At 44.1% G+C, this 26,837-nt stretch overlaps 1 protein-coding gene across 2 annotated transcripts in view; it reads right to left on the bottom strand.

Annotated features, from left to right (window-relative positions):
* Positions 1-26,837, bottom strand: part of PMM2 (phosphomannomutase 2) — a 52,096-nt gene that overhangs the window by 23,997 nt on the left and 1,262 nt on the right. For both annotated transcript variants that reach the window (XM_004057175.5, XM_063699988.1), the window contains exons 2-7: positions 23,889-24,000; positions 20,968-21,044; positions 19,415-19,506; positions 14,629-14,728; positions 14,095-14,170; positions 12,699-12,814 (exon numbers count right to left, since the gene is read on the bottom strand). In XM_004057175.5, coding sequence (XP_004057223.1) covers positions 12,699-12,814; positions 14,095-14,170; positions 14,629-14,728; positions 19,415-19,506; positions 20,968-21,044; positions 23,889-24,000 — 573 coding nt within the window. The remainder of the gene's footprint in view (positions 1-12,698; positions 12,815-14,094; positions 14,171-14,628; positions 14,729-19,414; positions 19,507-20,967; positions 21,045-23,888; positions 24,001-26,837) is intronic.

The following is a 26,837-nucleotide window of genomic DNA, read 5'->3' as shown; positions in this document are numbered from 1 at the left end:
GTGTTTTATTTTTGAACACTGATTTGTTAACAAACAATTATAAAGGGTTATATAAAAGGTTTATGAAAATGTTACCCTACAGTCAAACTAAAATCGGATAGATTTGTTTGTAAAATTTTATTAAAAACTAGCTTTGGCTAGGATTGGTAGCTCACAACTGTAATACCAGCACTTTGGGAGGCTGAAGTGGGCGATCACGTGGGGTCAGGAGTTCAAGACCAGCCTGGCCAACATGGCGAAACCCAGTCTCTACTAAAAAATACAAAAATTAGCCAGGAGTGGTGGTGGGTGCCTGTAATCCCAGCTACTTGGGAGGCAGGAGAATCGCTTGAACCCAGGAGGCGGAGGGTGCAGTGAGCCGAGATCATGCCACTGCACTCCAGCCTGGGTGACAAGAGTGAAACTCCGTCTCAAAACTACAACAGGCCAGGCACAGTGGCTCATGCCTGTAATCCTAGCACTTTGGGAGGCCAAGGTGGGTGGATCACGAGGTCAGGAGATCAAGACCATCCTGGCTAACATGGTGAAACCCCGTCTCTACTAAAAAATACAAAAAATTAGCCAGGCGTGGTGGCATGCGCCTGTAGTCCCAGCTACTCGGGAGGCTGAGGCAGGAGAATGGCATGAACCCGGGAGGTAGAGCTTGCAGTGAGCTGAGATCGTGCCACTGCACTCCAGCCTGGGCAACAGAGCGAGACTCCATCTCAAACAACAACAAAAACAAAACTAGCTTTAGCATTAAAGATGCACTAATGCGAGATAAAATTTGGTTTTCTCTTTTGAAGAATCTTTTTATGTAATATTGAGAGAGAGAGACAATGAAAGATTTTTGTTTGGCTTTGGAGTAAACTATTAAAAAAAATAAAAGAAAGATTCAGTTGGCCTCATGCTATCTTCACTGGGTTTTGTTGTTTAGAAAGCTGAGTCTTCTCTCTATCAGAGTAAAGGTTTTTTCTGTTACAAAATGTTTGAGTTATCATTGTGGCTAAATGAATTACTTATGGTGACCTGGGATTCTACTTTGTGATATCTAGTGTTTCAAACCTTTGATGTTTAACAAACTTCCCAAGATCAAATTCTGAGTTAAAAAAAAAAAGTCCCCTAAAGTCCAAAAGAGGCATATTTGGCTTATTTGGTGTATTAAAATTATGTAGGAAGCACTGTCAAATATAAAAAAGTGTTTAACTTTCTTTGGGTTTATAGTCGTATAACTATGTTATTAGTATGTGTTACAAAATTGTGTAAGATTCCTATAATTCTGATATGTCTCAGTATATGTTATGAGTAATAATTATAACTGTTCTGTTAAACTGTGTGTCACAGAGATGACCAGATTTCCTTGTTGACTGCATCTTTAACTACGGCTGTCCTGAGACTTTTGTTACCCACAGGCAGTTGCTGTCTTGGTTTTATCCTTTTCAAAAGGCAGTTTATAATCAGATATCATACTCTAATGGGTACTCTTGAATGCAGGTCTCTGATAACTTTACAAATTGTGCCATAGGAATGGAGGAAAAAAAACTTCTAGGATCCTCATGGAGAGCTGATGTGTTAAACATTGTTAATCCTTTTGTTTTTCAGAGTCCAGAAAACTATTTTTCTTTTGAGCTATTTACAACTTTAACAATTGAGTTAAAGTATACTTCTGTGAGCAAAATTTAGAGCATATTGCCTTCTCTCTGATTTCTCCAGAATTTGGAAACTATTTGTGAGTATTCTCAACTTATGGCAGTATAATTATTTGTGCAAGGGCAGTAACAATCTGTTTTCTTTTGTAATAAGATACAATTAGAGATGCTGGTTACTTTACCAAGGCTTTGACTGGTACCACATACTTTCAAATATAAACAGACTGCTTTAAGGAACAAAGTTGACTAACAGAGCCAATAGAAGTCCCTTGGAAAAGCTGGCCTCATACCTTGTCTACACAGTCCCTGTACAGGGTTCCTGAACTGTAGTAAATAAAGACTGTCACTTTTTGACAGGCCCAGGAGCCCCAAATTATCTTAGGACCATGAGAAGAAAAAATTTCACCCAACTCATACAGGTTTATCTTTGCAGGTATAGTAGGTAAATCCATGGCTGGGCTCGAGGCTTTAAAAAAGTCTAACCTGAGATTTCTTATGGAACAAAGTTTCAGCAAAGCCAATTTTAAAAACAGCCTATCTGGCAAACAATTATTCTTGCTGTACTTTATACAAATAATCAGGCCAAGCATAATAAGACTATGACTTATTTTGCAAGTACACTTGTCCTACTATGGTTTGTCTTTAATAAAAATATGGATTGGAGAGGGAAAAAAGTGTTTCAAAAAACTATGATACACCCTGCTGTTAGATTCTAGTCTTGTCCTTTGTTCTTGAGTTTTTATTATTTCCTGCAATTTGGACTAAATCCTGAATTCTCTGTGGGCTACAATTCCCAAACTAATGCTTTCAATTTTTTTTCCCACTTTTCTGACTTGGACTCAATTAAATTGCTACTACCTTTTTCCTGAGGCCCTGCAAGCTGAAGCTTATTCTTTGCAATACAGACGACAAAAACATGTCAAATTGCCACTGCCTTCCTCCTCTATAACTAAAGATGCCTAGCCCATCTCCAGTGCCATCTCTTGATAATGGAAACAGCTGTTTAACTGAACTGATCTAGTCTTAGGACTAGGAAAACTGACTAAAAAGATAAGGAAGAGTATATTTAAATTTCCTCTTTCCTGTCTACCCCAATCTGTCTGTCTAACAACCTCTGACCCAAATCTCTCTCTGCTAGTAATCCCATGTCTGATTGGTTCTTGGAGCTATTTACCTGGGTCCCTCAGAGCTTAGGATCAATTCTACAAAAGCTTCTGAAGCCAGGACTTTCACTCTTTATCCTAGGACTCATTTGTTAAAACTATAGATGAGAATACTAATGCCTTTGTCATGCAGGCCTTCAAACCCTAACCAGGAACCTCTGAGTAGAAGCAGACAGCTGCAAAGTGGTTTCACTCCTCCTACCTTTGGGTCAACACCTACCCTGACTACACTCCCTGTCAGCAGAAAGAAGCTAGAGCGGTTATCACTCTTTTCCCATCTTCATATCCCACAGTATGAAGTATTAGGAATAAGGTATTATAAAACCCAACAGGAGGAACTGAAACTGTCTTTGCAAAAATTTTAACTGAGAAAATTATGATGGTGACCTAAATGACTCCATCTTGCTTCTAACTTCCAAGCTGTCCTTGTTCATTCCTGGATGCAGACCAAACTAACCTTGGGAGGAATTCAGTTTATAGTTTAACTTTGAAACAATGCCGGTAACAGCCCTTTCCCTGAAATAAACCCCCTTCTTGCCTGGGTACCAGTCTGCCTTTGTAGGACTAACAAATTAGCTACAAGAGTCTGAACCTCCCCAAATTGCTCCTGAAAATAATATCACTGTCATAAAACCTAAAATTGTGCCTGAGATATTTTGCAGACCCTGTGTTCTGATGCAGTATCTGACACCACACAGACAGGTAATCTGGCTCAACCAGCTCTTTGATCCCACCAGGAACAGAAGATAGCAAGAAAAACTCACTTCCACCCCCTATGATTTCATCTCCAAGCCGACCAATCAGCAATCTCCACTTCCCAAGCCCCTACCCACCAAGTTATCCTTAAAAACTCTGATCCCCAAATTCTTGGAGAGGCTGATTTGAGGAATAATAAAACTCCAGTCTCCTGTACAGCCAGCTCTGCGTGAATTACCCTTTGTCTACTGCAATTCTCCTGTCTTGATAAATCAGCTCTTGTCTAGGCAGTGGGCAAGGAGAACCTGTTGGGCAGTTACAGGGCCAATGAGACAAGAGCCTGCTCTGAAATGGCGTAGAGCAGTAGTGGCTCTCCCTGGCTAGAGTCCCTGGGGATGCCTTAAAAATGCTTGTTTGGGGCATGGCCCAAGCCCAGGGTCATGATGTTTTGAAAGTGATTCCAATATATATCCAGGGCTGAGCACCAGTGACTTAGAATCTAGAAAAAAACACGCCTTGGCTTGGGGGCGAGGGTGGAACCTGAGCTGGCCAAGGGGCTAGTGGCCCTAGGGTGAGTGACCCTTGGGTCTGTTGACGGCTCTGAGCACAGCCCTCTCATTTTACCTCTCCGGCCTTCAAAGGCAGAGGAGACAGCTCTGTGACGGATCTGGGCCTGGAACGCCCACAAGAGATGCCGATTCCGCGGACATCAAGGGGCTCCCTGGAAGGCCAGCCCCACTCCAGGGGTTTGAAGCCAGTGTCTCCCTGAATGAAAGAGCTTCAGCACAGACACAGGCAGGGATGCTCACTCTGTGGGCTGGTTGTTAGCCACAGTCCTATTCTTGGGACCAACGCCCAGGGCCATGGACTCTGTGGAGTCTGGCACTCAGGAGGAAGGTGGGCTAGCAGGAACATCTGAAGCTCGTGGCTCCCATGCATGACACCCTGCTTCCTGGCCTCCCACACAGGAGCGGGTGGGACATCTCCACCAGGCTGAGAACCTCTCATCAATTTCTGCCAGTCAGTTCTGGAAGCTGACTGTGGGAGCGGCAATTCACTCAGGGTCCCTCCAGGAGTGAGGGACTCACATGTTAAGAAGCTAAGTCTGCCACCAGCCACACAAGAAGACCTGGGTCTCAAATCACGTGGTCCCAGCAATAAGTAGTAAGACAGATCTATCCACAGAATCCATTCTGTGCCCTCCTTAGCCTTGAGTCCTGAAAGAGCTACAGATGCTAGGCATGGTAAGTCCAGGATCGCAAAGGCCAACTGCCATCCAAAGCCTAACTTGGAACCTGAGGACAGTAGGACATGGTTCACTAATTCACGCTCTAATGAATTGTTGGAAGGTGTGTAGGAAGGTGCTCACTCACAAGGATGGCCCTTCACTGAGGGACTTGGCAGGCTCCAATCTCTTAGGAAAATCTCAATAACAGATGAGCCTTTGAATAACTTTCTTAGAAAGTGAAGGAAGCAGACGCTGGTTGTGGACCAGGCCAAAGATGCATGTCCCAGCTGCCTTTCCTGAGTCAGGCCCTGCGTCACCCACTTTCCTCAGATGCCTTCACTTCATTCTCATATGACTCCTTCAGAAGAGCAACTGTGGTCGGGAGTGGTGACTCACGCCTCTAATTCCAGCACTTTTGGAGGCCAAGGTGGGCGGATCACTTGAGGTTAGGAGTTCAAGACCAGCCTGGCCAAGATGGTGAAACCCCATCTCTACTAAAAATACAAAAATTAGCCAGGCGTGGTGGTGGGCACCTGTAATCCCAGCTACTCAGGAGGCTGAAGTGGGAGGATCACTTGAGCCCAGGAGTTCAAGATTACAGTGAACCAAGATTGCGCCACTGCACTCCAGTCTGGGTGACAGAGTGAGACCTTGTTTCAGGAAAAAAAAAAAAAAAAAAGGAACTGTGTCCTCACTGGGCTGATGAGGTCACTGTCACTGTCCTCACTGTCACAAGGTCACTGGTGAATGGTGGGGCCAGATCTGGGTCAACATGGTCCACACTGATACAAACCTCTTTTAAGCTAATTTTATTTTTCTTTATTTGTTTATTGAGACAGAATCTCACTCTGTTGCCCAGCCTGGAGTGCAATGGCACAATCTCAGCTCACTGCAACCTCCGCCTCCCGGGTTCAAGCGCTTCTCCTGCCTCAGCCTCCTGAGTAGCTGGGATCACAGGCGTGCGCCACCACGCCCAGCTAATTTTTGTATTTTTAAGCTAATTTTAAAGGCAGATATTCCTTATTAACATTTCTGGAGAATAAAATGTTGCACAATTTAGTTAAAAGGAAGGCAGGTAGCATTTTAGAAGCGATGTAGGAGAATGACAGAGGCAAGGCTTTCAGATCCCAGCTTAGTCTCTGACTAGCTGAGACCCTGGACTTCCCACTGTGCCTCCCCTGTAAGAGGGAGGATGCTGCTGTCTCACCTGGGAGCATGTACAACATAAGTGTCCAGCTCAGGGTCTGACACTGAGGAAGTGCTGGAAGATTTACATTTCCTCCCTTTTTTCAATTTTTAAAAATTTTTAATTTTTATTGTTTTTTTTTAAGAGACGAGGTCTCGCTCTGTTGCCTAGGCTGGAGTGTAGTGGCGCAATCGTGGCTCACTATAATCTTGAACTCCTAGGCTCAAGTAATCCTCCCACTTCAGCCTCCCTAGTAGCCAGGATTACAGGGATTACTGAGATCCTTTTCTCAAGTTGATTTAAAAATTTTATTTTTCAATAGATAGCACATTCATATAGTTCAAACATATTAAGAAAGAGTAAGACCTAGGTGGCAATTCTCTCTCCTGTCCTTGTCCCCACCCCCACAGTAACCTCTGTAAATTTCATCCATTCAGACTCCTTTTATGCATTTATAAGCTAACAAAAAGAGAAATTCCTTTGCCCTCTTTAGACAAAAATGTAGCCAGCACATTACTTATATTGTCCTGCACTTTGCTTTGATCACCTAACAAAAAGCCCTAGAGATGGGTCCACATGGACTGTTTTTACAGCTACATGGCATCCCAGTGCAGAGACAGACCACTGTCATGTGGCCAGCCTCCTGAGGAGCAGCGGGGCTGTCCCCAACCCTGAACCCTCTGCGTGAGTCTTTCACACATGCTTGAGTGCACTGATAGCCAAATTACCTAAAATGGAAGTGTCAAGTCAAAAACCAAACCAGCTGCTGATATTCATGAAGTGTTAGAATGTTTTCATGTTGCAACTGCCTTAAAGCCAAGATGACTTTTACAGAAAGCATGGGTAAGTACAGGTTCTCTTGCCTGCGAATTCAGAGTGGCTGAGGGTGATCCAGCCAGTGTGGTTTCTGGAAAGCCATGCAGAGCCATGTGTGGTGTGTGCTCTCTGCCCTTGCCATCTCTCTCTCTCTGCAACAAACCAAGGTACTCCATGCCAGGCCCAGGGCCTCCATGCTGAACTCAGAGCCAGATTTTAAGAAACGCTGGCTTTTGTGGCTGATGGGAAGAATGACAGGGTTTCTGAGATGGCAAATATTTTGAAAAGCAACGGCCAACGCCTCACTTCCTCACTCTGCTCTTGAGTTGCTCCAAGCAGACGGTACCCTTTATGTAACACCAGACTCTGCCTCCTGGAGGCTGTGCTGCTGGAAGAGGCTGCTAAGCCTCAGGGCCTGGCTGAGAAATGGCTTTTTTACTGACAGCCTCAGCTCAGGATCACTTCCCTGGACGCCGGCAAAAACATCAAACTTCATTAGGAAAGGAAAAAACCCCAGCTTTCTAAATGTCTATCACTGAAAATGCAAAGTGTAAGGCTAGTATTTGGATTGCTCTGCGCCTGAAGTTTCAAGAACTGATAGGTTGTTTGAAGGTTTACATGGCTGGACTGCTAATTCCCATTTCTAGAAAACCGCTGACGAAAAGGATCAGGGATGGGGGCAAAGAATCGTGCAAGAATGTTCACCACAGCATTAGTTATCATAGCAAAACCCCTTAAACCACCCAACGTGCCGCTACGAGGGAGGTGAGTAACTGATGCCTAATGAGAGAATATTATACAGCCATTACAAATCTTCTTTGCGCCAGGCGCGGTGGCTCACGCCTGTAATCCCAGCACTTTGGGAGGCCGAGGCGGACGGATCACGAGGCCAGGAGATCATGACCATCCTGGCTAACATGGTGAACCCCATCTCTACTAAAAATACAAAAAATTAGCTGGGAGTGGTGGTGGGCGCCTATAGTCCAAGCTACTCGGGAGGATGAGGCAGGAGAATGGTGTGAACCCGGGAGGTGGAGCTTGCAGTGAGCCGAGATCGCGCCACTGCACTCCAGCCTGGGTGACAGAGCAAGACTCTGTCTCAAAAAAAAAAAAAAAAAAAAAAAATCTTCTTTGCAAAGAATATTCACTAATATGAGAAAAATAAAATACGTTAAGACAAAGAAAACTAAAACTAAAACAACATGTAAGGATCCCACTTTTGGGATCATATACATAGAAAGGCTGGAACATTGTTGGATGATTATAGGTGACTTTCCTTTTCTTCTTCGTACTTGCTCTAATTTTCTATAATGAATGCACAGGTTAATTTACAATTGGGGGAAAGCTTCCATTAAATAATACTCATTTTTTAAAAAGTAGGTAAGATTTTAAAAATAGAATCCAGGCATGGTAATGCAATGGTTAAACAGAATAGAAAACCCTCCAATTCCCAAATGAAGAATTCCCAAAATAAGTCATTTTCTGATTATCCAAGAACCGCATTCCATTCTGCAAAATCCCAACTAAGGCTTCTAGATGGCTATTTACATGAAGCAAGAATGTCATCATTACAGAACAATCTGCTGTTGTGTGTCTTAACAGCTCTCCTCTCTGTCTACAAGAAATGGCACCAAGCTAGAGAAGGACTGAGGAAGCTTCCGGGCATCCCTTAGATCCTAGGTGTCATTTCATTAGCTTAATTTTTTTAAAGACATGAAGTCAGACGGTGATCTTTTCCAAAGCCTGCACTGAAAGCATTTCTGCATCAAAAGCATTTCAACAAAAGGATGTGGTTATAAAACCATTTGTAACTGTCATTAAGAACAAACCTGAACGCTACACCTCCTTCAAAGCACCCAGTTCATCTGGGATTTAGAACAAGATCTTTCTACCCCACTGAGAGAGAGCTTATTGTAGTGGAAAGCACACTCATTTAAATAGCAGGTATCACCAGCTGTGGTAGTGCACGCCTGTAATTCCAGCTACTTGGGAGGCTGAAGCGGGACAATTGCTTGAACTCAGGAGTTGGAGTACAGCCTGGGTAAAACAGCAAGACCCTGTCTTTATTTTATTTTATTTTAAACAGCAGGTATCTCTTTGTGATCCTGATTTCAATTATTTTGGATATATATCTGTAAGTGGGACTGCTGGATCATACGGCAGTTCTATTTTTAATTTGAGGAACCACTATATAGTTTTCCATCATAGCTATGACATTTAACATTTCCCACAACAGTGTACAAGGGTTCTAATTTCTCCACACCCTCGCCAACATTTATTTTATCTTTTTGAGACCGAGTTTCGCTCTTGTTGCCCAGGCTGGAGTACAATGGCGCGATCTCAGCTCACTGCAACCTCTGCCTCCAGAGTTCAAGCATTTCTCCTGCCTCAGCCTCCCAAGTAGCTGGGATGACAGGTGTGCACCACCATGCCCAGCTAATTTTGTATTTTTAGTAGAGATGGGGTTTCTCCATGTTGGTCAGGCTGGTCTCGGAACTCCTGACCTCAGGTGATCCGCCCACCTTGGCCTCCCAAAGTGCTGGGATTATAGGTGTGAGCCACCGCACCCGGCCACCAACATTAAAAAAAAACAAAATTGGCCATCCTGGCCCAGTGTGGTGGCTCACGCCTATAAGCCTAGCACTTTGGGAGGTCGAGGTGGGCGGATCACTTCAGGTCATGAGTTCGAGACCAGGCTGGCCAACATGGTGAAACCCCATTTCTACTAAAAATACAAAATTAGCTGGGCATGGTGGTGGGCGCCTGTAATCCCAGCTACTCGGGAGGCTGAGGTATAAGAATAGCTTCAACTCAGGAGGCAGTGGTTGCAGTGAGCCAAGATCGCATCACTGCACTCCAGCCTGGGTGACAGAGCAAAACTCCATCTCAAAATAAAATAAAATAAAATAAAATAAAATAAAATAAAATAAAATAAAATAAAATAAAATAAAATAGCCATCCTGGCAGCTGTGAGGTTTATCTCATTGTGGTTTTGATTTGCATTTCCCTGAGCACTGATGTTGAGCCTTTTTTTATATACCCACTGGCCATCTGCATGTCTTCTTTGGAGAACTGTCTATTCAAGTCCTTTGCTCATTTTTTAAATTTTTTTTGTTTTTTTGTTTTTGCCATTGAGTTGCTGGAGTTTCTTATACATTTTGGATACTAGCCCTTTTATCAGATATATGGTTTGCAAATATTCTCTTCCCCTCTGTAGGTTGCTTTTTCATTCTGATTATTTCCCTTGAGGTGCAGACGCTTTTTAGTTTGACGTTGTCCAACTTGTTTGTTTTGCTTTCGTTGCCTGTGCTTTTGGCGTCACATCTAAAAGATCATTGCTTTTTCCCTATGTTTTTTTTCTAGGAGTTTTACAGTTTCAGGTCCTGTATTTAAGTCTTTAATCCATGGGTAGATGGCCAAAAGGACGAAGTCAGGATCTCAAAGAGGTATCTGTACCCCCCTGTTCACTGAAGCCTTATTCATAATGGCCAAGATACGGAAACAACTCATGTGTCTACTGACAGAAGAATGGATCAAGAAAATGGAGTATATTCTGACCGGGCATGCTGGCTCACGCCTGTAATCCCAGCAATTTAGGAGGCCAACGCAGGTGAATCTCTTGAGGCCAGGAGTTCGAGACCAGCCTGGCCAACGTGGCAAAACCCTGTCTCTACTAAAAATACAAAAATTAGCCGGGCGTGGTGGCAGGCTCCTGTAATCCCAGCTACTAACTGGGAGGCTGAGGCACGAGAATCACTTGAACCAGGGAACCAGGGAGCTGGAGGTTGCAGTGAGCCAAGATGGTGCCACTGCACTCTAGCCTGGGCGACAGAGCAAGATTCTGCCTCAAGAAAAAAAAAAAAAAAAGAAAAAGAAAGAAAATGTAGTGTATTCATACCATGAAACATTATTCCGCCTTAAAAAAGAAGGAAACTTGCCATTTGTGCCAGCATGAGTAAACTAAGAAGACATACTGAGTGAATAAGCCCCTTACAGAAGGATGAATACTGCATGATTCCCCTTGTATCAGATATCTAAAGGTGCTAAAGTCATATAAGCAGAGAAAAGAACGGTGGTTGCCAGGGACGGGGCGGTGGAGGAGGGAGATGGAGAGCTGTTGTTCAATGGGTGTAATGTTTCAGTTATGTAAGATGTGTAAGTTCTACAGATCTGTTGGACAAACAGAAGTGCCTACAGTTAACAATACTGTATTGTACACTTAGAAACTTGTTAAGAGGGAATATCTCATATTAAGTGTTCTTATAACAATAGCAACAAAAAGATCCCAAACTGCCCCCAAAACCAAAGAGGCACAATGATTAAACTCACGAAACTGTGAGCGTTAAATATGTACAGCTTTTGCTGATCAATTATACCTCAATAAAGCTATTTAAAACATACAAAGAACAGGTAGACTTCTTCTGGTGCCACCAGCTCTGTCATTAGCTGTGTGACCTTCGGCAAATCCCTTACCCTTTATGGGTTTCAGTTTTATCATTCTGAAAATAAGAAACAAGCCTCTACTACCACTGTGTACCCCTCATGCTGGAAGACTGTGACGTGGGGACCCTGCTGAAAAGCAAACCTTTCATGGGTAGATCTTAGCAGTGCGGCAAGGATTTTGGAGTGGACCAGAGATCAGAGGGATGAGAAACTCTGAATATGCAGCATTTATGATGCACCTGCTAGGTGCAGGATGGCGAGAAAGCCTGATAGGGGCCTGCTGATGGCAAGGTAACCAACACCCCCAGGCTGCATGTGGGAGGGAGGCAGAGGGGCCCAGAGGATGGGAGGAACTGAAAAGGTGATGGGGCTGGGCGCGGCCTGTCATCCCAGAACTGAGAGGCCGAGGTGGGTGGATCGCTGAGGCAGGCAGATTCCTTGAGGCCAGGAATCAAGACCAGCCTGGCCAACATGATGAAACCCTGTCTGTACTAAAAATCACACCTGTCATCCCAGAACTTTGAGAGGCCGAGGTGATTGGATCACTTGAGCCCAGGGGTTTGAGACCAGCCTGGCTAACATGGTAAAACCCCATCTCTACTAAAAACACAAAAATCAGCCAGGTGTGGTGGTGCATGCCCGTAATATCAGGTACTCAGGAGGCTGAGGCACAAGGATTGCTTGAACCTGGGAGGCAGAGGTTGCAGTGAGCCAAGATTGCACCACTGCACTCCAGCCTGGGCAACAGAGCGAGACTCTGTCTCAAAAAAAAAAAAAAAAAAAAAAGAGAAAGAAAAGGAGCTGGCCCAAAGCTGGGTGGTGATGAGCCTCCTCTTGGGCCTTTGATGGCAGCAACGCCTCTCTGACCTCCTGGGGATCCACCTTGCCCCACGGAGAGGACACCTGGGGGCATTTCTTCTATGTATTCCTCCTGCTGGCCCTGGCCTTTAACACTGGGCTCTGCTCTCAGTTCTCAGTTTAGATTTGGTCCTGGACTCGAGATTTCTGACATCCCTTGGGGGCAGCTCCAAGCACCCGCCGTGTGTGATGCCTGGGACTCACTTGGCCTCTTTGCTGTTGCTGGTGCCCTCTCCTGTTTCAGGCTCATGAGATCATTCCCTATCCTCCCATCGTTCATGACCCCTCGTGTTCAACTTAGAATGAATGCCTCGGGTGGACAAATACAGTGGAAAAATGAGGTTGAAACAGCCAGAGCTTTGAAACGCAGAGAGGGTTTGACAGTGGCACCGGGGACTGGTATTCTGGAAGGCACACAGGGTGGCCGATGTTTAATTCCAAAGCAAGGTGAAAAGGATCAACTAACATGCAGTGTGATCCTTGCCTCCACAGAGGCGTCGGGGGTCTGAGCTTAGAGGGGAAGGTGGCTCAATCACCCCGCTCTCCAGGACAGAAGCCACTGCTCAGTTTGAGCAGGGCGGGTGGGTAAAGTGTAGCTACAGGAAAAACAGCCCAGTTGTCAATTTCTCCCCTCAAGCGCAAATGCAACAATGAAGCTGCACAAACACTTCTCTACTTACCGGCATGGTTTTGTCTCCAAAGAAATAAATGGTCTTATAACCGTCATTTTCCACATGTCGCAGACAGTATCTCTTGTCCCATCCATCAGGAAAGACATCAAAGCTGATCTGGCCTCCTGCCGGGTGGGGACGGGGCACACAAAGGCAAAAGGTGAAAAAGGGGCTAATGATATGTCACTGAAAAAAACAATTTACTCTTTTGTCAGTTAGTGGGTTGCCAAGGTTGATTTTCAGTACTCTAGTTTGCTACTTAGACTACTTCATGCATAGGTTCTAGAAATTAATTCTACATTGTTTTTTTCCAGCATTATTTCACATAGGTCTAAAACTGAGGCACAGAATGCCAACTCAGAGTGAGAAATGCATTTGCATTTAAGCGCCCTGTCAAGCATGTGGTTTAAAGGAAGCATGCTTATGAAAAATCTGATACCAGCCTCATTCTGCTGTGCTTGTCTCGGGCTTTAACACACCCTCAGTGGAAAATGCCCGGAAGCAGGTTGCATCCGGCATATTTTGCAGGAAAAATGAGAATCTTCACTGAAGGTGATTTACAGGCAGTGCTCATAGGCAACAAAAACCCTTTCAAAGCTTTGTCAGAAAGATGTCCATCTCACAGTTCAGGAAGACAAAAAACCCACCCACTCATCTGTTAAATATAATCCCTTTGCCATTCCAGTTTTCCTACAACCTGTACCTTTATGAAAGCTAGTAAAATGAGGAGGCTTTGAGCAATGACTCATTAGCACTGACAAGAGAAATCGGTGTGCAAAGCATTTGGCAGGAATATTCTAACAAAAGACAAGCCTGAGATGTCCGTGCTGCAGGAAGAACTCTGCATTAGACACCAGAAACGTTCACACACTGGCTGTGTAAACAACAGCTTTGTGAACTTGGACAAGTCTCTTCTCCTTTCTGGGCCTCAGTTTCTTGATCTGTAAAAGCCACCCAATTGGCCCCTAAGGTTCCTTGCTGTTGAAACATTCTACGATTCCAAAACATCGGTCTAGTTTACCTAAGGGGTTCAATTCCATGTCTCCCTTATGGAGTTCACTATAGTGCTTCTCTTCTGCCCAAAGGTGTGAGAAGTTCCTACTCTTTAGTAATCAAAGTGCTCCTCTTTTGATGAGAGGAGTCCAGGTAGAAAGAATGCTGTTGGGTAAGAATTTAGAACCAAGCCCAACAGCGTGTAAGCTGTTTCTTGACTAGGCAAGTCCTATTATGGCTAATTATGCAGAAAAGAGAGTGGTTGGTTTTTGTCTATAGACTGGACTGCTCATTTAATCTTCCTGCCCACCTAAAACTGCACATACTTCATTATCAATAATAGCTCATTGGCCCACAACAAACTCTGGGAAATGTGTATCCAAGTTTGGAACACAGGCAATATATACAATACCTATGGAAAACGTGAGGCCTTTTCCAGCAAACTCTTTCCGTAGATCTGCTACAAACTTTTGTCTTATATTTTCTTTCTGAGAAAAACAAAAAGATACCAATTGTTTCTTGTATTGCAGTTTAGAAAGCACAGTTTTAACTACTGGCCACAAAGGTAGGATTATCTTATTGATTTATTTATTTGTTTAGTTTTTGAGATGGGGGTCTTGCTCTGTTGCCCAGGCTGGAGCGCAGTGGCATGATCATAGCTCACAGCAGCTTCAACCTCCCAGGCTCAAGTGATCCTCTTACCTCAGCCAAACAAATAGCCGGGACCACAGGTGTGTGCCACCATGCCCAGCTGATTTTTTTTTAATTATTTGTAGAGATGAGGTCTCACTATGTTGCCCAGGCTGGTCTTGAACTCCTGGGCTCAAGTGATCCTCCTGCCTTGGCCTCCCAAAGTGTTGGGATTACAGGCATGAACCACCACACCAGGCCATATCTTATTTCCATAAACCCAGCCATTCACCAAAGATATTTCAGAAAGACGTACTTTATCGAGTTCGTAGAACTCAATGCGTTCTTCTTGGCTGCAGCTTCTTCCAATAGGGGACACGTTTAACATCCCATTTCGGAATTCAATGAAAGTACCCCTGGGAATGAAAGGTTGACAGAGTTTCTCCAAAAACACATTATTTATTTGGGCAACATCATAGATAAACAGCCTAAAATCTTGGGAAATTCTACATAGCAGAAGCTAGTGTGGTCAATGTTTCTCAGCTCTGTGCTGTGTAATATGGTAGCCATGAACTACTGTGACTATTAAGACTTGAAATGTGGCTAATATGAATTGAGATTAGATTTGAAAGATTTGGTATGAAAAAGGAATGTAATTGCATCAATCATGTTGTATATTGACTTTGTGTTAAAATGCTCATATTTTGAGCCTGGACAACATGGCGAAACTCTGTCTCTACAAAAAATAGCCTGGCATGGTGATGCATGCCTATAATCCCAGCTACTCAGGAGGTTGAGGCAGGAGGATTCCATAAGCCTGGGAGATAGGGGTTGTAGTGAGCTGAGATCACATCACTGCACCCAGTCTGGGTGACAGAGTGAGACCCTGTCTCCAAAAAAAAAAAAAAGTCATATTTTAGAAATATCAGGCTAAATAAAATATATTATTAAAATTCATTTCACCTCTTCCTTTTCATTCTTTCAAAATGTGGCTACAGAAAATTTAAAATTATACATAGCTCACTTTCTATTTCTGTTGCACAGTGCTGCTACTGGGCAGATAATTTTATGGTTAATAAAGAGCTATGAAAACGATTTCCAGCACTGGCAACAGCAGTCATTTCCCTGAAGAGTCTGAAAATACATGTACCAGACATCTATTTTGCTACGGAGCTTCTGAACAGACTGATAGTACCAAGCAAAGCTACACAGAAAAAGGCTCTGAGAATTGTCCAACGAGCCTCAGTAATAACTGAGGAAATTCAATTTACCCAGTAGCAGACAGCTCCTAAATGTTTGATTTGATCACAGAAAATGAGAAACTAACATTAGTTTAGTCACTTCAAATGACGATGTTTAAAGATGTTCTTTTGGCTGGGCGCAGTACCTCACACCTATTAACCCCAGCACCTTGGGAGGCCAAGGTGGGTGAATGGCTTGAGCTCAGGAGTTTGAGAGCAGCCTAGGCAATATGGCAAAACCCCGTTTCTACAAAAAATACAAAAATTAGCCGGGCATGGTGGCGCATGCCTGTATTCCCAGCTACTTGGGAGACTGAGACAGGAGGATTGCTTGGGCCCGGGCAGTGGAAGCTGCAGTGAACCGAGATCCTACCACTGCACTACAGCCTGGGTAACAGAGGGAGACCCCGTCTCAAAAAACAAACGAACAAACAAAAAATAAAAAACAAAAAACAAAGAGTTTTTTTTCCACGGTTTCCAGTTTGAGTCTGAAAACAGTTTCTTTGGCTCACACCTGTAATCCCAGCACTTTGGGAGGCTGTGGCGGGCGGATTCCTTGAGGTCAGGAGTCAAGACCAGCCTGGCCAACAAGATGAAACCCTGTCCCTCCTAAAAATATAAAAATTAGCTGGACATGGTGGCGCATGCCTGTAGTCCCAGCTACTTGAGAGGCTGAGGCAGGAGGATCGCTTGAACCCGGGAGGCGGAGGTTGCAGTGAGCTGAGAGCGTGCCATTGCACTCCAGTCTGGGCGACAGAGACTCTGTCTCAAAAAAACAAAACAAGCAAACAAACAAAAACCCCACAACCAAAAAAAGAAAACCACCCAGTTTCTTAAAAGTTCAGATAACTTGTAAGCTAGATATCATTCTGACCAATGAAATTTAAGCGTTCTCTGACAAACTATGCAGTGAAAAGTGTCTTCCAGTTCTAAACGCTGATGCCTGGGAACCCTACGAAACATTTCCCTCATCTTTTTCTACTATTTTAATCTCACAGACCTGATGTCCTGGCACTGGCCATCGGAAATACCGAGAGACCACATGCCACGTGCAGGGCTGATGACCTGATTCCATGTCAGTGTGGCCTCTTAGGAGGCTGTGTGGCTCTGGGCACCTCTCCAAGCCTCCTCTTATTCACCTACAGAAAGGCTAATGGCACTTGCTCTGGTTACCTCCAAAGGGCCTTGTTAAAAATCAAACATGCCAGTTATGTAAAGGTACTTTGTAAACTGGGAAGCAATGAATACTCATCAAAGTAAAAACAGCAAAATCTCAATCGGCTGGGTCCTCTCTCCTATTGTGCTCAACTTGCAGAGAAAGAGGCAAATGATGTAACAAAATATGCGAGCCTAAAAATCTCTCTCAATAATCCCACGTCCAGGCCGTCCCGGAGTTGGCAGAGGCCCAGCCTGTCCTCTACCTCGTGTGTATAAGCACTGAGGCACTAGGGGACGGGTGACCGTGCCCCGGGTGACCCTAGGGCTAAGGGTCCTAATGATCAGAAAAAGAGCTCAATTAGTTCCCCCCAACTCAAGGACATATTCTTCTTCTCATTTCCAAGGCACAGGGAGAAGCTGACGCCGTTTAGAACGCCTTCCCCAAAACAAGGCTGAACGCGGTTTACTAAGCAATCAGCTCCGCCCTAAAGACCTGGGCCCTCTCAAGTCTTACTGCATCTGCCTGGCCATCGTGGGGCATGTAGTCAGTGTTGTCAGGCAAATGTGGACAAATGTGGATCAAGGTGGGTCTCAGTTCTGCCTCCTGGATTCACCAGGTCTCTTCTATTGTTCTGGAATTGTGGCTCTCCACATCCCTCTCCCTTGCTAAATGATACGCTCTTTGAGGACAGGATTATGCCTTTTTTTTTTTTTTTTTAAATCCTCCCTTAGTGCTCAGCCCAAAGTAAAAATGGAACTGACCTGGGATATTTGTATATTTTATCTTTTTGCCATGGAAAATTTCTAACACACACAAAAGTAAACAGAATAGGATAAGTCCTCATGTGCTCATTACACAGCTGCAACAATAACCAAGTCCATGTCCAGCCTGTCTCACGCAGGCCTCCTCCTCGGCTAAGGGACATTCCTGCACTCTGGCTGGAGATGCTCAGCAGGAGGCGCTCAGGTTATGAATCCTAACAGTGTGAAGCAGCCTCTGAAGTACACCCAGCCCTGAAATTGAATTGCCACTTAATTCCAACCCCGATGATTAAGGTGTTACATAGTAAGTGTTGAAAACTGGGGGTAAAAATGAGAAGGATTTCAAAGAAATCACTTGCAACCTCACCATCAAGAAATAGCCACTGTTAATATTTCGGTCTATTTCCTGCCAGTCTTTTCACTGTTGGCATTTATGTTCATCATTATTAGTATTACTATTATTTTAAAAATGGAACTGAGATAATTGTACCCATGGCAGAAGGTAGGTCCCCAAACCAAACATTTATGAAAGCCAGGGGCAGTGGCTAATGCCTGTAATCCCAACATTCTGGGAGAGTGAAGTGGGAGGATGGCTTGAGGCCAGGAGTTGGAGACCAGCCTGGGCAATATGGCAAGACCCTATCTCTACAAAAAATTAAAAAATTAGTCAGGCATGGCGGCATGTGCCTGTAGTCCCAGCTACTCAGGAGGCTGAGGTAGGAGGATCACTTGAGCCAAGGAGGTTGAGGCTGCAGTGAGCTATGATCATGCCACTGCACTCCAGCCTGGGCAACAGGGCGAGATCCTCTCTCTCAAAAAACAAAACAAAACAAAACAAAACAAAAAAACCAAAAAGAAAGCCTAGGGAGACAGAAAATGAGAGAAGCAGTCTGTGAAAGACTGGAACAAATGTCCATGGGTCAGGTGGCAGCTGCTCAGGTGGCACCTGCTGGCGGGGAACTGGGAGCCGGAGTAGCCAGGTCTCAGATTTGCCAACAGAAGCCAGAAATCCAGATGTTTAAAACATAAAATCAGGCTGGGCACGGTGGCTCACGCCTTTGACACCAGCAATTTGGGAGGCCAAGGCGGGTGGATCACTTGAGGTTGGGAGTTCGATATCAGCCTGGCCAACACAGTGAAATGCCGTCTCTACTAAAAATACAAAAAAAAAAAAAAAAAAAAAAAAATTAGCTGGGCATGGTGGTGTGCACCTATAATCCCAGCTACTCGAGAGGCTGAGGCAGAAGAATTGCTTGAACCTGGGAGGCGGAGGTTGCAGTGAGCTGAGATCCTGCCACTGCACTCCAGCCTCGGCCACAGAGTGAGACTCTGTCTCAAAAATAAATTCATAAATAAATAAAACAAACATAAAATCAGACTTTTACATGACGGCAATTAATCCGATTTTCTTTAACACTGCAGGCCAACCAGATTTGGGTTTTACGTGGATCTGGCCCGAAGGCTTCCTGTCTCAGACTTCCCGATCTAGGGTTTCTGTTGCTTTTTGTACATGCTGCTTCACTGCTGTTTCCTCTCACTGACAGCCTTTGAAAGCATATGGTCTTCAATGGCTGTATAAATTTCCATCATGTGGATAAGCCATCATTTACGTAATCATTCTTGTACTGTTGGCTTTGTGGACTGTTTCCAATTATTCCTTACTAAGTGCTGGGATTGGGATTTAAATTCGCTGGCCCATGGTGGCTACTGAACCCTGCTGTGAACCAGCAGCACCAGGGCAGCCAGAGAAAATGTGGATTTCCAAGCTCGGCTCTCAGGCTTTCTGAATCAGAATTGCCAAGGGGCAGGCTAAATATCAGACTTTGTTTTTAAAACTCTTTAGGTGATTTTTATAATCCTATTTGGAGAATGCCCACATTAACCCACCATGTGACACTACGCTATGTTCCAGTGATGCCTCTTTGTTAAAAGCAAACCCACCTCTTCTTCGGGAGTTTAATTTTCGCAATGTAGCTCAGACAGTAGTTGATTAAATCTTGGATTAGGGCCTCACCCAGATGACTTTGAATATTCTAGATGAAGAAAATACTTGAGTTACTTGATTTAGCAGGAGCATTTTCAAAACAGCTTCATAGCAAACCCAGGGTCTTCAGCCACGATTGTTGAAAATCAGTAGGCTGATGTAGCAGTGATGGTGACATGCCCCACTGTCTGTTTAATTCCTTCTCTTATTTCTCTGGTCAAAAGCATTAGGCAAGCCAGAAAGGCTTTAGTCAAAAGCATTTTCTGCTTCATCACCCAAGATTTTTGTACTCATTATTGTTCAAATGCTTCCTGTAAGGTCCAAAGAGCTTACTGCTGCCACTTTTATTCAATTAAAATATCTCCAGATATTGACAGAAAATATATTTGTTCCACTTCGGCATTCTCTTATGTCTGAATAGAATGATCTTACTACTACTAAGAGCTACACAGTACCTCTTAAAAATGCTTATAGTGCCCAGGCATGGCAGCTCACGCCTGTAATCCCAGCATTTTGGGAAGCTGAGGCAGGTGGATGACTTCAAGTCATGAGCTCGAGACCAGCCTGGCAAACATGGTGAAACCCCGCCTCTACTAAAAATACAAAAATGAGCCGGGCATGCTGGTGGATGCCTGTAATCCCAACTAGGGAGGCTGAGGCACAAGAATCATTTGAACCCAGGAGGCAGAGGTTACAGTGAGCCAGGATTGAGCCACTGCACTCCAGCCTGGACAAGAGTGAGATTCCATCACAAAAAAAGAAAAAAGAAAAAAAAAATGCTTATAGTGAGGCAGGCTGCTCTAGTTTTATCATCATAGAAATGTCATTAATAGATTTAAAGCCAGGCATGGTGGCATGTGCCTGTAGTCCCTGCTACTTGGGAGGCTGAGGCAGAGGATCACCTGTGCCCAGGAGTTCTAGGCCACTGGGATTGCACCGCTGCACTCCAGCCTGGTTAACAGAGCAAGACCCCATCTTTTTAAAAAAAGAAGAAAAGGCTGGGTGTGGTGGCTCACGCCTGTAATCCCAGCACCCTGGGAGGCTGAGGTGGGCGGATCACTTGAGGTCAGGAGTTAGAGATCAGCCTGGCCAACATGGTGAAACCCTGTCTCTACTAAAAATACAAAAATTAGCTGGGTGTGGTGGCGTGTGCCTGTAATCCCAGCTATGGGGGAGGCTGAGGCGTAAGAATTGCTTGAACCAGGGAGGCAGAGGTTGTAGTGAGCCGAGATCGCGCCGCTGCACTCCAGCTCCAGCCTGGGTGACAGAGCAAGACTCCGTCTCAAAAACAAAATAAGAAAAGAGAGAAATATTAGATTTAAAAAGTATAAAAATTTAGTTATCAATTTAGAATATGTAATAGTCACATGGTTCAAAATGCAAAACAAAAAATACAGAGTAAAGATTCATTTCTACCCGTTCCTCATCTTCCTAGAGGCATTCATTGTGAAATGCCCTTTTAGAAAACACTTTTAATAGTATATAGTAATTCAGATACTCAAGAACCTACCTGTTTACACAAGAGTTTCCCATCTTTGTATGCTACCAAGCCATTTTCTGGAAACACATAATCGTATTTTTCAACCACTACAATCAAAACCAAAAAAACACTTAGAATGCAAAGAATCAAAACCTGTGTTTCTACTCCTTGATTAACAATGACCACCAATAAAACCGCTAAACTCCAGCAAGGACTGTGAAAGACTATCTCATCTTACAAACTAAGAGAAGAGTATGGAAAAAAGTTCCTTGTTTTTTTTAATGGCTCTTTTTGGTTACACATTTAAACGATGATGACTGGGCAAGAGATTAGGGACTTGGTGACAGGTTATCTTATGTCCCTGACTTCAACCTGACTGTCTGTAGAGGAAGATACTCGTCCATGATGCTGATGGTTCACCAGCAGCAACCAGGGCAGTGTGAAAATGCAGATTTCCAAGCTTTACTCTCTCGCTTCCTGAATCAGAATTGCTGAGGGACAGACTAAATATATTTTTAAAAAAGCTCTTTGGGCTGGGTGCGGTGTGGCTCCACCTGTAATCCCAGCACTTTGGGAGGCTGAGGCTGGCGGGGTTTTACCAGGTCAGGAGTTCCAGACCAGCCTCGCCAACATAGTGAAACCCCCGTCTCTACTAAAAATACAAAAAATTAGCCGGGCATGGTGGCGGGCGCCTGTAACCCCAGCTACTCGGGAGGCTGAGGCAGGAGAATTGCTTGAACCCAGGAGGCAGAGGGTGCAGTGAGCCAAGATTGTGCCACTGCACTCCAGCCTCGGCAACGGTGCAAGACTCCGTCTAATGTCAAAAAAAAAAAAAACCCAAAAAAACAAAAAACAAAGCACTAAAAGACCTTTGGTGGCCAGGCACGGTGACTCATGCCTGTAATCCCAGCACTATGGGAGGCCGAGGTGGCCAGATCACCTGAGGTCGCAAGTTCAAGACCAGCCCGGCCAACATGGTAAAACCCCGTCTCTACTAAAAATACAAAAATTAGCTGGGCGTGCTGGTGGGCGCCTGTAGTCCCAGCTACTTGGGAGGCTGAGGCACAAGAATCACTTGAATCCAGGACGCAGAGGTTACAGTGAGCCAAGATTGTGCCACTGCACCAGAGAATAAGACTGTCTCAAAAAAATAAAAATAAATAAATAAATAAAATAAATTTTAAAAAAAGCTCTTCAGTGATTCTTATAATCAGTTTGGTTTGGAAACTATCCATGTTGTCAACCTTAATGAAGGGATTCTCAAACTTCAGGTACCTGTTAAAATGCAGATCCCCTATGTGTTGGGTGGGGACCCCACACTCATATTTTAATAAGCTTCCCAGGTGATTCTGATACAGGTGGGCCTTCAACTGTCTTTTGGCTTGTGAATGTTTTGATTCTATTGTTGCATGTCTCTGACAGGTGCAGACACTATGCTACACTACACAAAACTTCCCTGAGCAAGTGGTTAAATACACAACTAGATGCAGAAAGGGCGATCATGAGCAGGTAACAAGATTTTCAGGGCTTCATGATCCCCACTATGTGGTTTATAGCATTTCTAAGTAGGAGATCTACCAGGAAAATGAAGTGGAAGTGGAAGAGAGAGTTTTAAAGAGACTGCAGAGATTACTCTTCTAGTAATGGTGATCCTATAAATACAGTCCATACAGATGTGGACTGTAACATATTACATCTTTGAGAACAGTAGTTCTCAAACGGGGGTGATTTTACACAGAGGTCATTTGGCAATGTCTGGAGACATTTCTGGTAGTCACAGCCGTATGTGTGCGTGTGTGTATGCTGCGGGCCTCTAGTGGGTAGAGGCCCGGGAAGTTGCTAAATACCCTACAATGCACAGGACAGCCTTCATAATGGAGAACTAACTGGTCCAAAATATCAATAGTGCGAAGGTGAGAAATCTTGCTCTAGAGGAGCTGGTTCCAAGATGTGAGGACTCTGGGGACAACAGGGGTTAAAAGAACAATCAATTCATCCACCTCTCCACTTATAAATTTTTTTTTTTTTCCCAAGACGGAGTTTCGTTCTTATTGCCCAGGCTGGAGTGCAATGGTGTGACCTCGGCTCATTGCAACCTCTGCCTCCTGGGTTCAAGCAATTCTCCTGTCTCGGCCTCCTGGGTAGCTGGGATTACAGGTGCCCGTCATCACGCCCAGCTAATTTTTTGTATTTTTAGTAGAAATGGGGTTTGATCATGTCGGCCAGGCTGGTCTCAAACTCCTGACCTCAGGAGATCCATCCGCCTCGGCCTCCCCAAGTGCTGGGATTATAAGCGTGAGCCACCGCGCTTGGCATCCACTTACAATTTCTTACAGGCCAGGAGGCCCTGGGGCTATGGAGATGAATAACCCATACTCCTGCTCTTCAAAAACATATAATCGGATAGTTTACAATAGTTACAGAATGCTACATTAGCAAGGCTGTACACTAGAATCTCTCAGAGGTACTTACTAAAATAGGATTCCCAGGCTCCACAGACCTATCAAGTCAGACTCTCCAGTGAAGGGGTCAATAAGCCTCTCTGGTTTTTCGGGGTCCTGTGCTGGAGATTCTGTTTCAGTGATGGGGAGGTGAGGGGGGCTGTCAGAGGGACAATATGAAGACCGGTCTGACTGGGGCTAGAAGGGCTGTGAACGGGTACAAGCAAGAAGTATTCCAGGCAGAGAGATTACCATGTGCAGATACAGCCACTGACCTTTCTAGGTGAATCTACTCACACATCTGACTCCCCAGTTCTCCATCAGTAACTCCAGAAATGTACTGGATTAAAAGCAGAGGAAAAACAAAGGCCAAGAAAGTGTTTCCCAAAAAAGGAAGCAGAAAGTCCGCCATATGGGGACAAGGTTTTAGGGCAGCCTATGATACTTGGCAACAATATCCTCATAAGAAGTTAATCTTTTACCAGATGTAATTAGCAACCTATCATTTACCATCATTTCCCAGTTGCTCCTGCACTTTCTCAAAGTCCGATCCGCCTACCACTCCGATTTTGATCTTCTGCCTCAATTTTTGCAGGAAGTCATCCATTTCTTTGGTAATTTTCTAAATTTCAAGGAAGAAAATACAACAGTCATAAGCCACAGAATAATCAGGAGACTAAAACTCTAAGGGTAACACAAGTACACAAGTCTTATTTTCTTACTTAAACATTAAAGAAAAAAATTTTTTTTGAGATAGGGTCTCACTTGTCACCCAAGCTGGAGTGCAGTGGCATGGTCACAGCTCACCGCAGCCTCGACCTCCCTGGACTCTGGTGATCCTCCTATCTCTGCCTCCTGAGTAGCTGGGACCATAGTTATGTGCCAGCACACCTGGCTAATTTTTTTATATTTTGTAGAGACGAAGTTTTGCCATGTTGCCCAGGCCAGTCTGGAACTCCTGGGTTCAGGAGATCCACCAGCCTTGGCCTCCCAAAGTGCTGAGATTACAGGCATAAGCCAGGTCTACAAGCCTTATTTTCACACATGCCAATTAAGTTACCAGCTCTGTACAGAGTTCAAATATTTTAGTTGTAACTGGGGGGGCATCTTTACCAGAATAAAGTTAAGTGTTATTTTTACCAAATTTTAAACACAGGTAATATGTTAGTATCTGTTGTGCACTGTCCCAGCTATTTTTCTATGCATTTATATACCCAACTATGGGCACATATACAAATAGGTCTTATTTTTGAAACATAAACGGAATCATGTCCTGTGCAGGGACTTTGCTTTTTCAGCACTATGTTGTACTGATCTTTTCATGCCAACACAGATCTAGCTCATCATTCCTTTTAAATGCTACACTATACTCCATTTATGGATTTAAGTTGTTTATTTTAAAATAAAACAACATAATGAAATTAAAGAGGAAGCTTAGGGCCAGACATGGCGGCTCATGCCTGTAATCCCGGCACTTTAGGAGGCCGAGGCGGGTGGATCACCTGAGGTCAGAGTTCGAGACCAGGCTGGCCAACGTGGCGAAATCCTGTCTCTATTAAAAATACAAAAATTAGGCGGGCGCCTGTAGTCCCAGCTACTCGGGAGGCTGAGGCAGGAGAATCACTTGAGCCCGGGAGGCAGAGGTTGCAGTGAGCCAAGATCGTGCCACTGCACTCCAGCCTGGGTCACAGAGCGAGACTTCGTCTCAAAACAAAACAAAAACAAAAACAAAAAAAAAAAAAAAAGGAGAAGCTTAGAATTGATTTTATTGCAATTACCCAAAACAAAACAAAAATGTAAAAGAGTAAGATGACTAGATTTTTTAGTCTCTTCTAAAAGCAAAGCTCCTATCTAGAAAGAGTGGTCTTAGTGGTATAATCTTATGGTAAATTCCAAACTGTGTGATAATTTTAAAAAAGTTATAAACTAAGATGAAAAAATAGCCCTACATCAAGACACATCACAATGTATTTTTACAAGTCTTATAACTCAGCACTTTGAGCAATGTCAGTTGTACATTTACACTGAATGTCTTTTTTTTTTTTTTGACACGAAGTCGTGCTCTGTCACCCAGGCTGGAGTGCAATGGTGTGGTCTCGGCTCATTGCAACCTCCACTTCCTGGGTTCAAGCGATTCTCCTGTCTCAGCCTCCCAGGTAGCCAGGATTACAGGCGCCCGCCATCATGCTCGGCTAATTTTTTTGTATTTTTAGTAGAGACTGGGTTTCACCATGTTGGCAAGGCTGGTCTCGAACTCCTGACCTCAAGTGATCCACCCGCCTCAGCCTCCCCAAGTGCTGGGATTATAGGCATGAGCTACCGTGCCCGGCTGAATATCTTTTTACTAGAAATTTAGAAAATACAAAAAACCATTTAATTCAACCTCAGTATATAAACACTTGGAGTTCAATGATTTTTCTTTAAAAAATTTTTTTAGAGTAATACATGAATGTGATTAAAATTATACAGAAGGGTTTGTAATAGAGTGCAATCTTTTCTACTCTCACAGTGGAATCTGGACCTATTAGACAGAATCTAGAATTGGAGGAGTGGCCTTTAAAAGTCAGAACACGGTGGCTCACGCCTGTAATCCCAGCACTTTGGGAGGCCAAGGCGGGTGGATCACGAGGTCCAGAGATAGAGACCATCCTGGCCAACACGGTGAAACCCCGTCTCTACTAAAAATACAAAAATTAGCCAGACGTGGTGGTGCGCGCCTGTAGTACCAGCTACTTGGTTGCCTGAGGCAGGAGAATTGCTTGAACCTGGGAGGTGGAGGTTGCAGTGAACTGAGATTGGGCCACTACACTCCAGTCTGGTGACAGAGTGAGACTCTGTCTTTAAAAAAAAAAAAAAAAGAAGAGTCAGAACTGTGAAAATCAGAAAATCAGAAGCACTTTCCTGAATGGCATACCCAGTGACTAGAACAGCTTCCACCTTAGCACAGATAGGAAATGGCAAACTTGACAGGAACCAATATCCTGAGGCCCAGAGACTTGTACCAGGTTGGCTGTGTGAAACTGAGGAGGTTAGTTCTTCACTGAGTGTGTTTCCTTATGTTTAAAACGGTAATAACAACTATCCTACCTGGGAAGAAAGATGGAGGAAGGTTGAGAGGGTTCAGTGATATGAAAAAGGGTAGCAATGTAAACCCTAGGCCACTATGGCCCACAGACCACACTGGGCAGCTGTTTGTTTTTGTAATAAAGAAATAAAATTTTATTGGTACACAGCCACTCTTATTTATATAGGGTTTTGCACTAAAGTTGAGTGGTTACTATAGACCATATAGTCAGCAAAGACAGAAGTATTTGCTATACGGCCCTTTACAAAAAATGAATTGGGGACCGGAGTTTTAGACCACTATGGGCTTTTAACAAACCCAAATGTGTGATCACTGAATTTCAGAATCAGAAAAAGCCTTTGAAGAACTTGGGAGTTGAGCGTCATCACTAGGTA

The sequence above is a fragment of the Gorilla gorilla genome, chromosome 18 (genome assembly GCF_029281585.2).
Source record: "Gorilla gorilla gorilla isolate KB3781 chromosome 18, NHGRI_mGorGor1-v2.1_pri, whole genome shotgun sequence".
Classification (NCBI taxonomy): domain Eukaryota; kingdom Metazoa; phylum Chordata; class Mammalia; order Primates; family Hominidae; genus Gorilla; species Gorilla gorilla.
The sequence above is the reverse complement of the archived record's forward strand: the minus strand, read 5'-3'. Positions and strand labels throughout refer to the sequence as shown.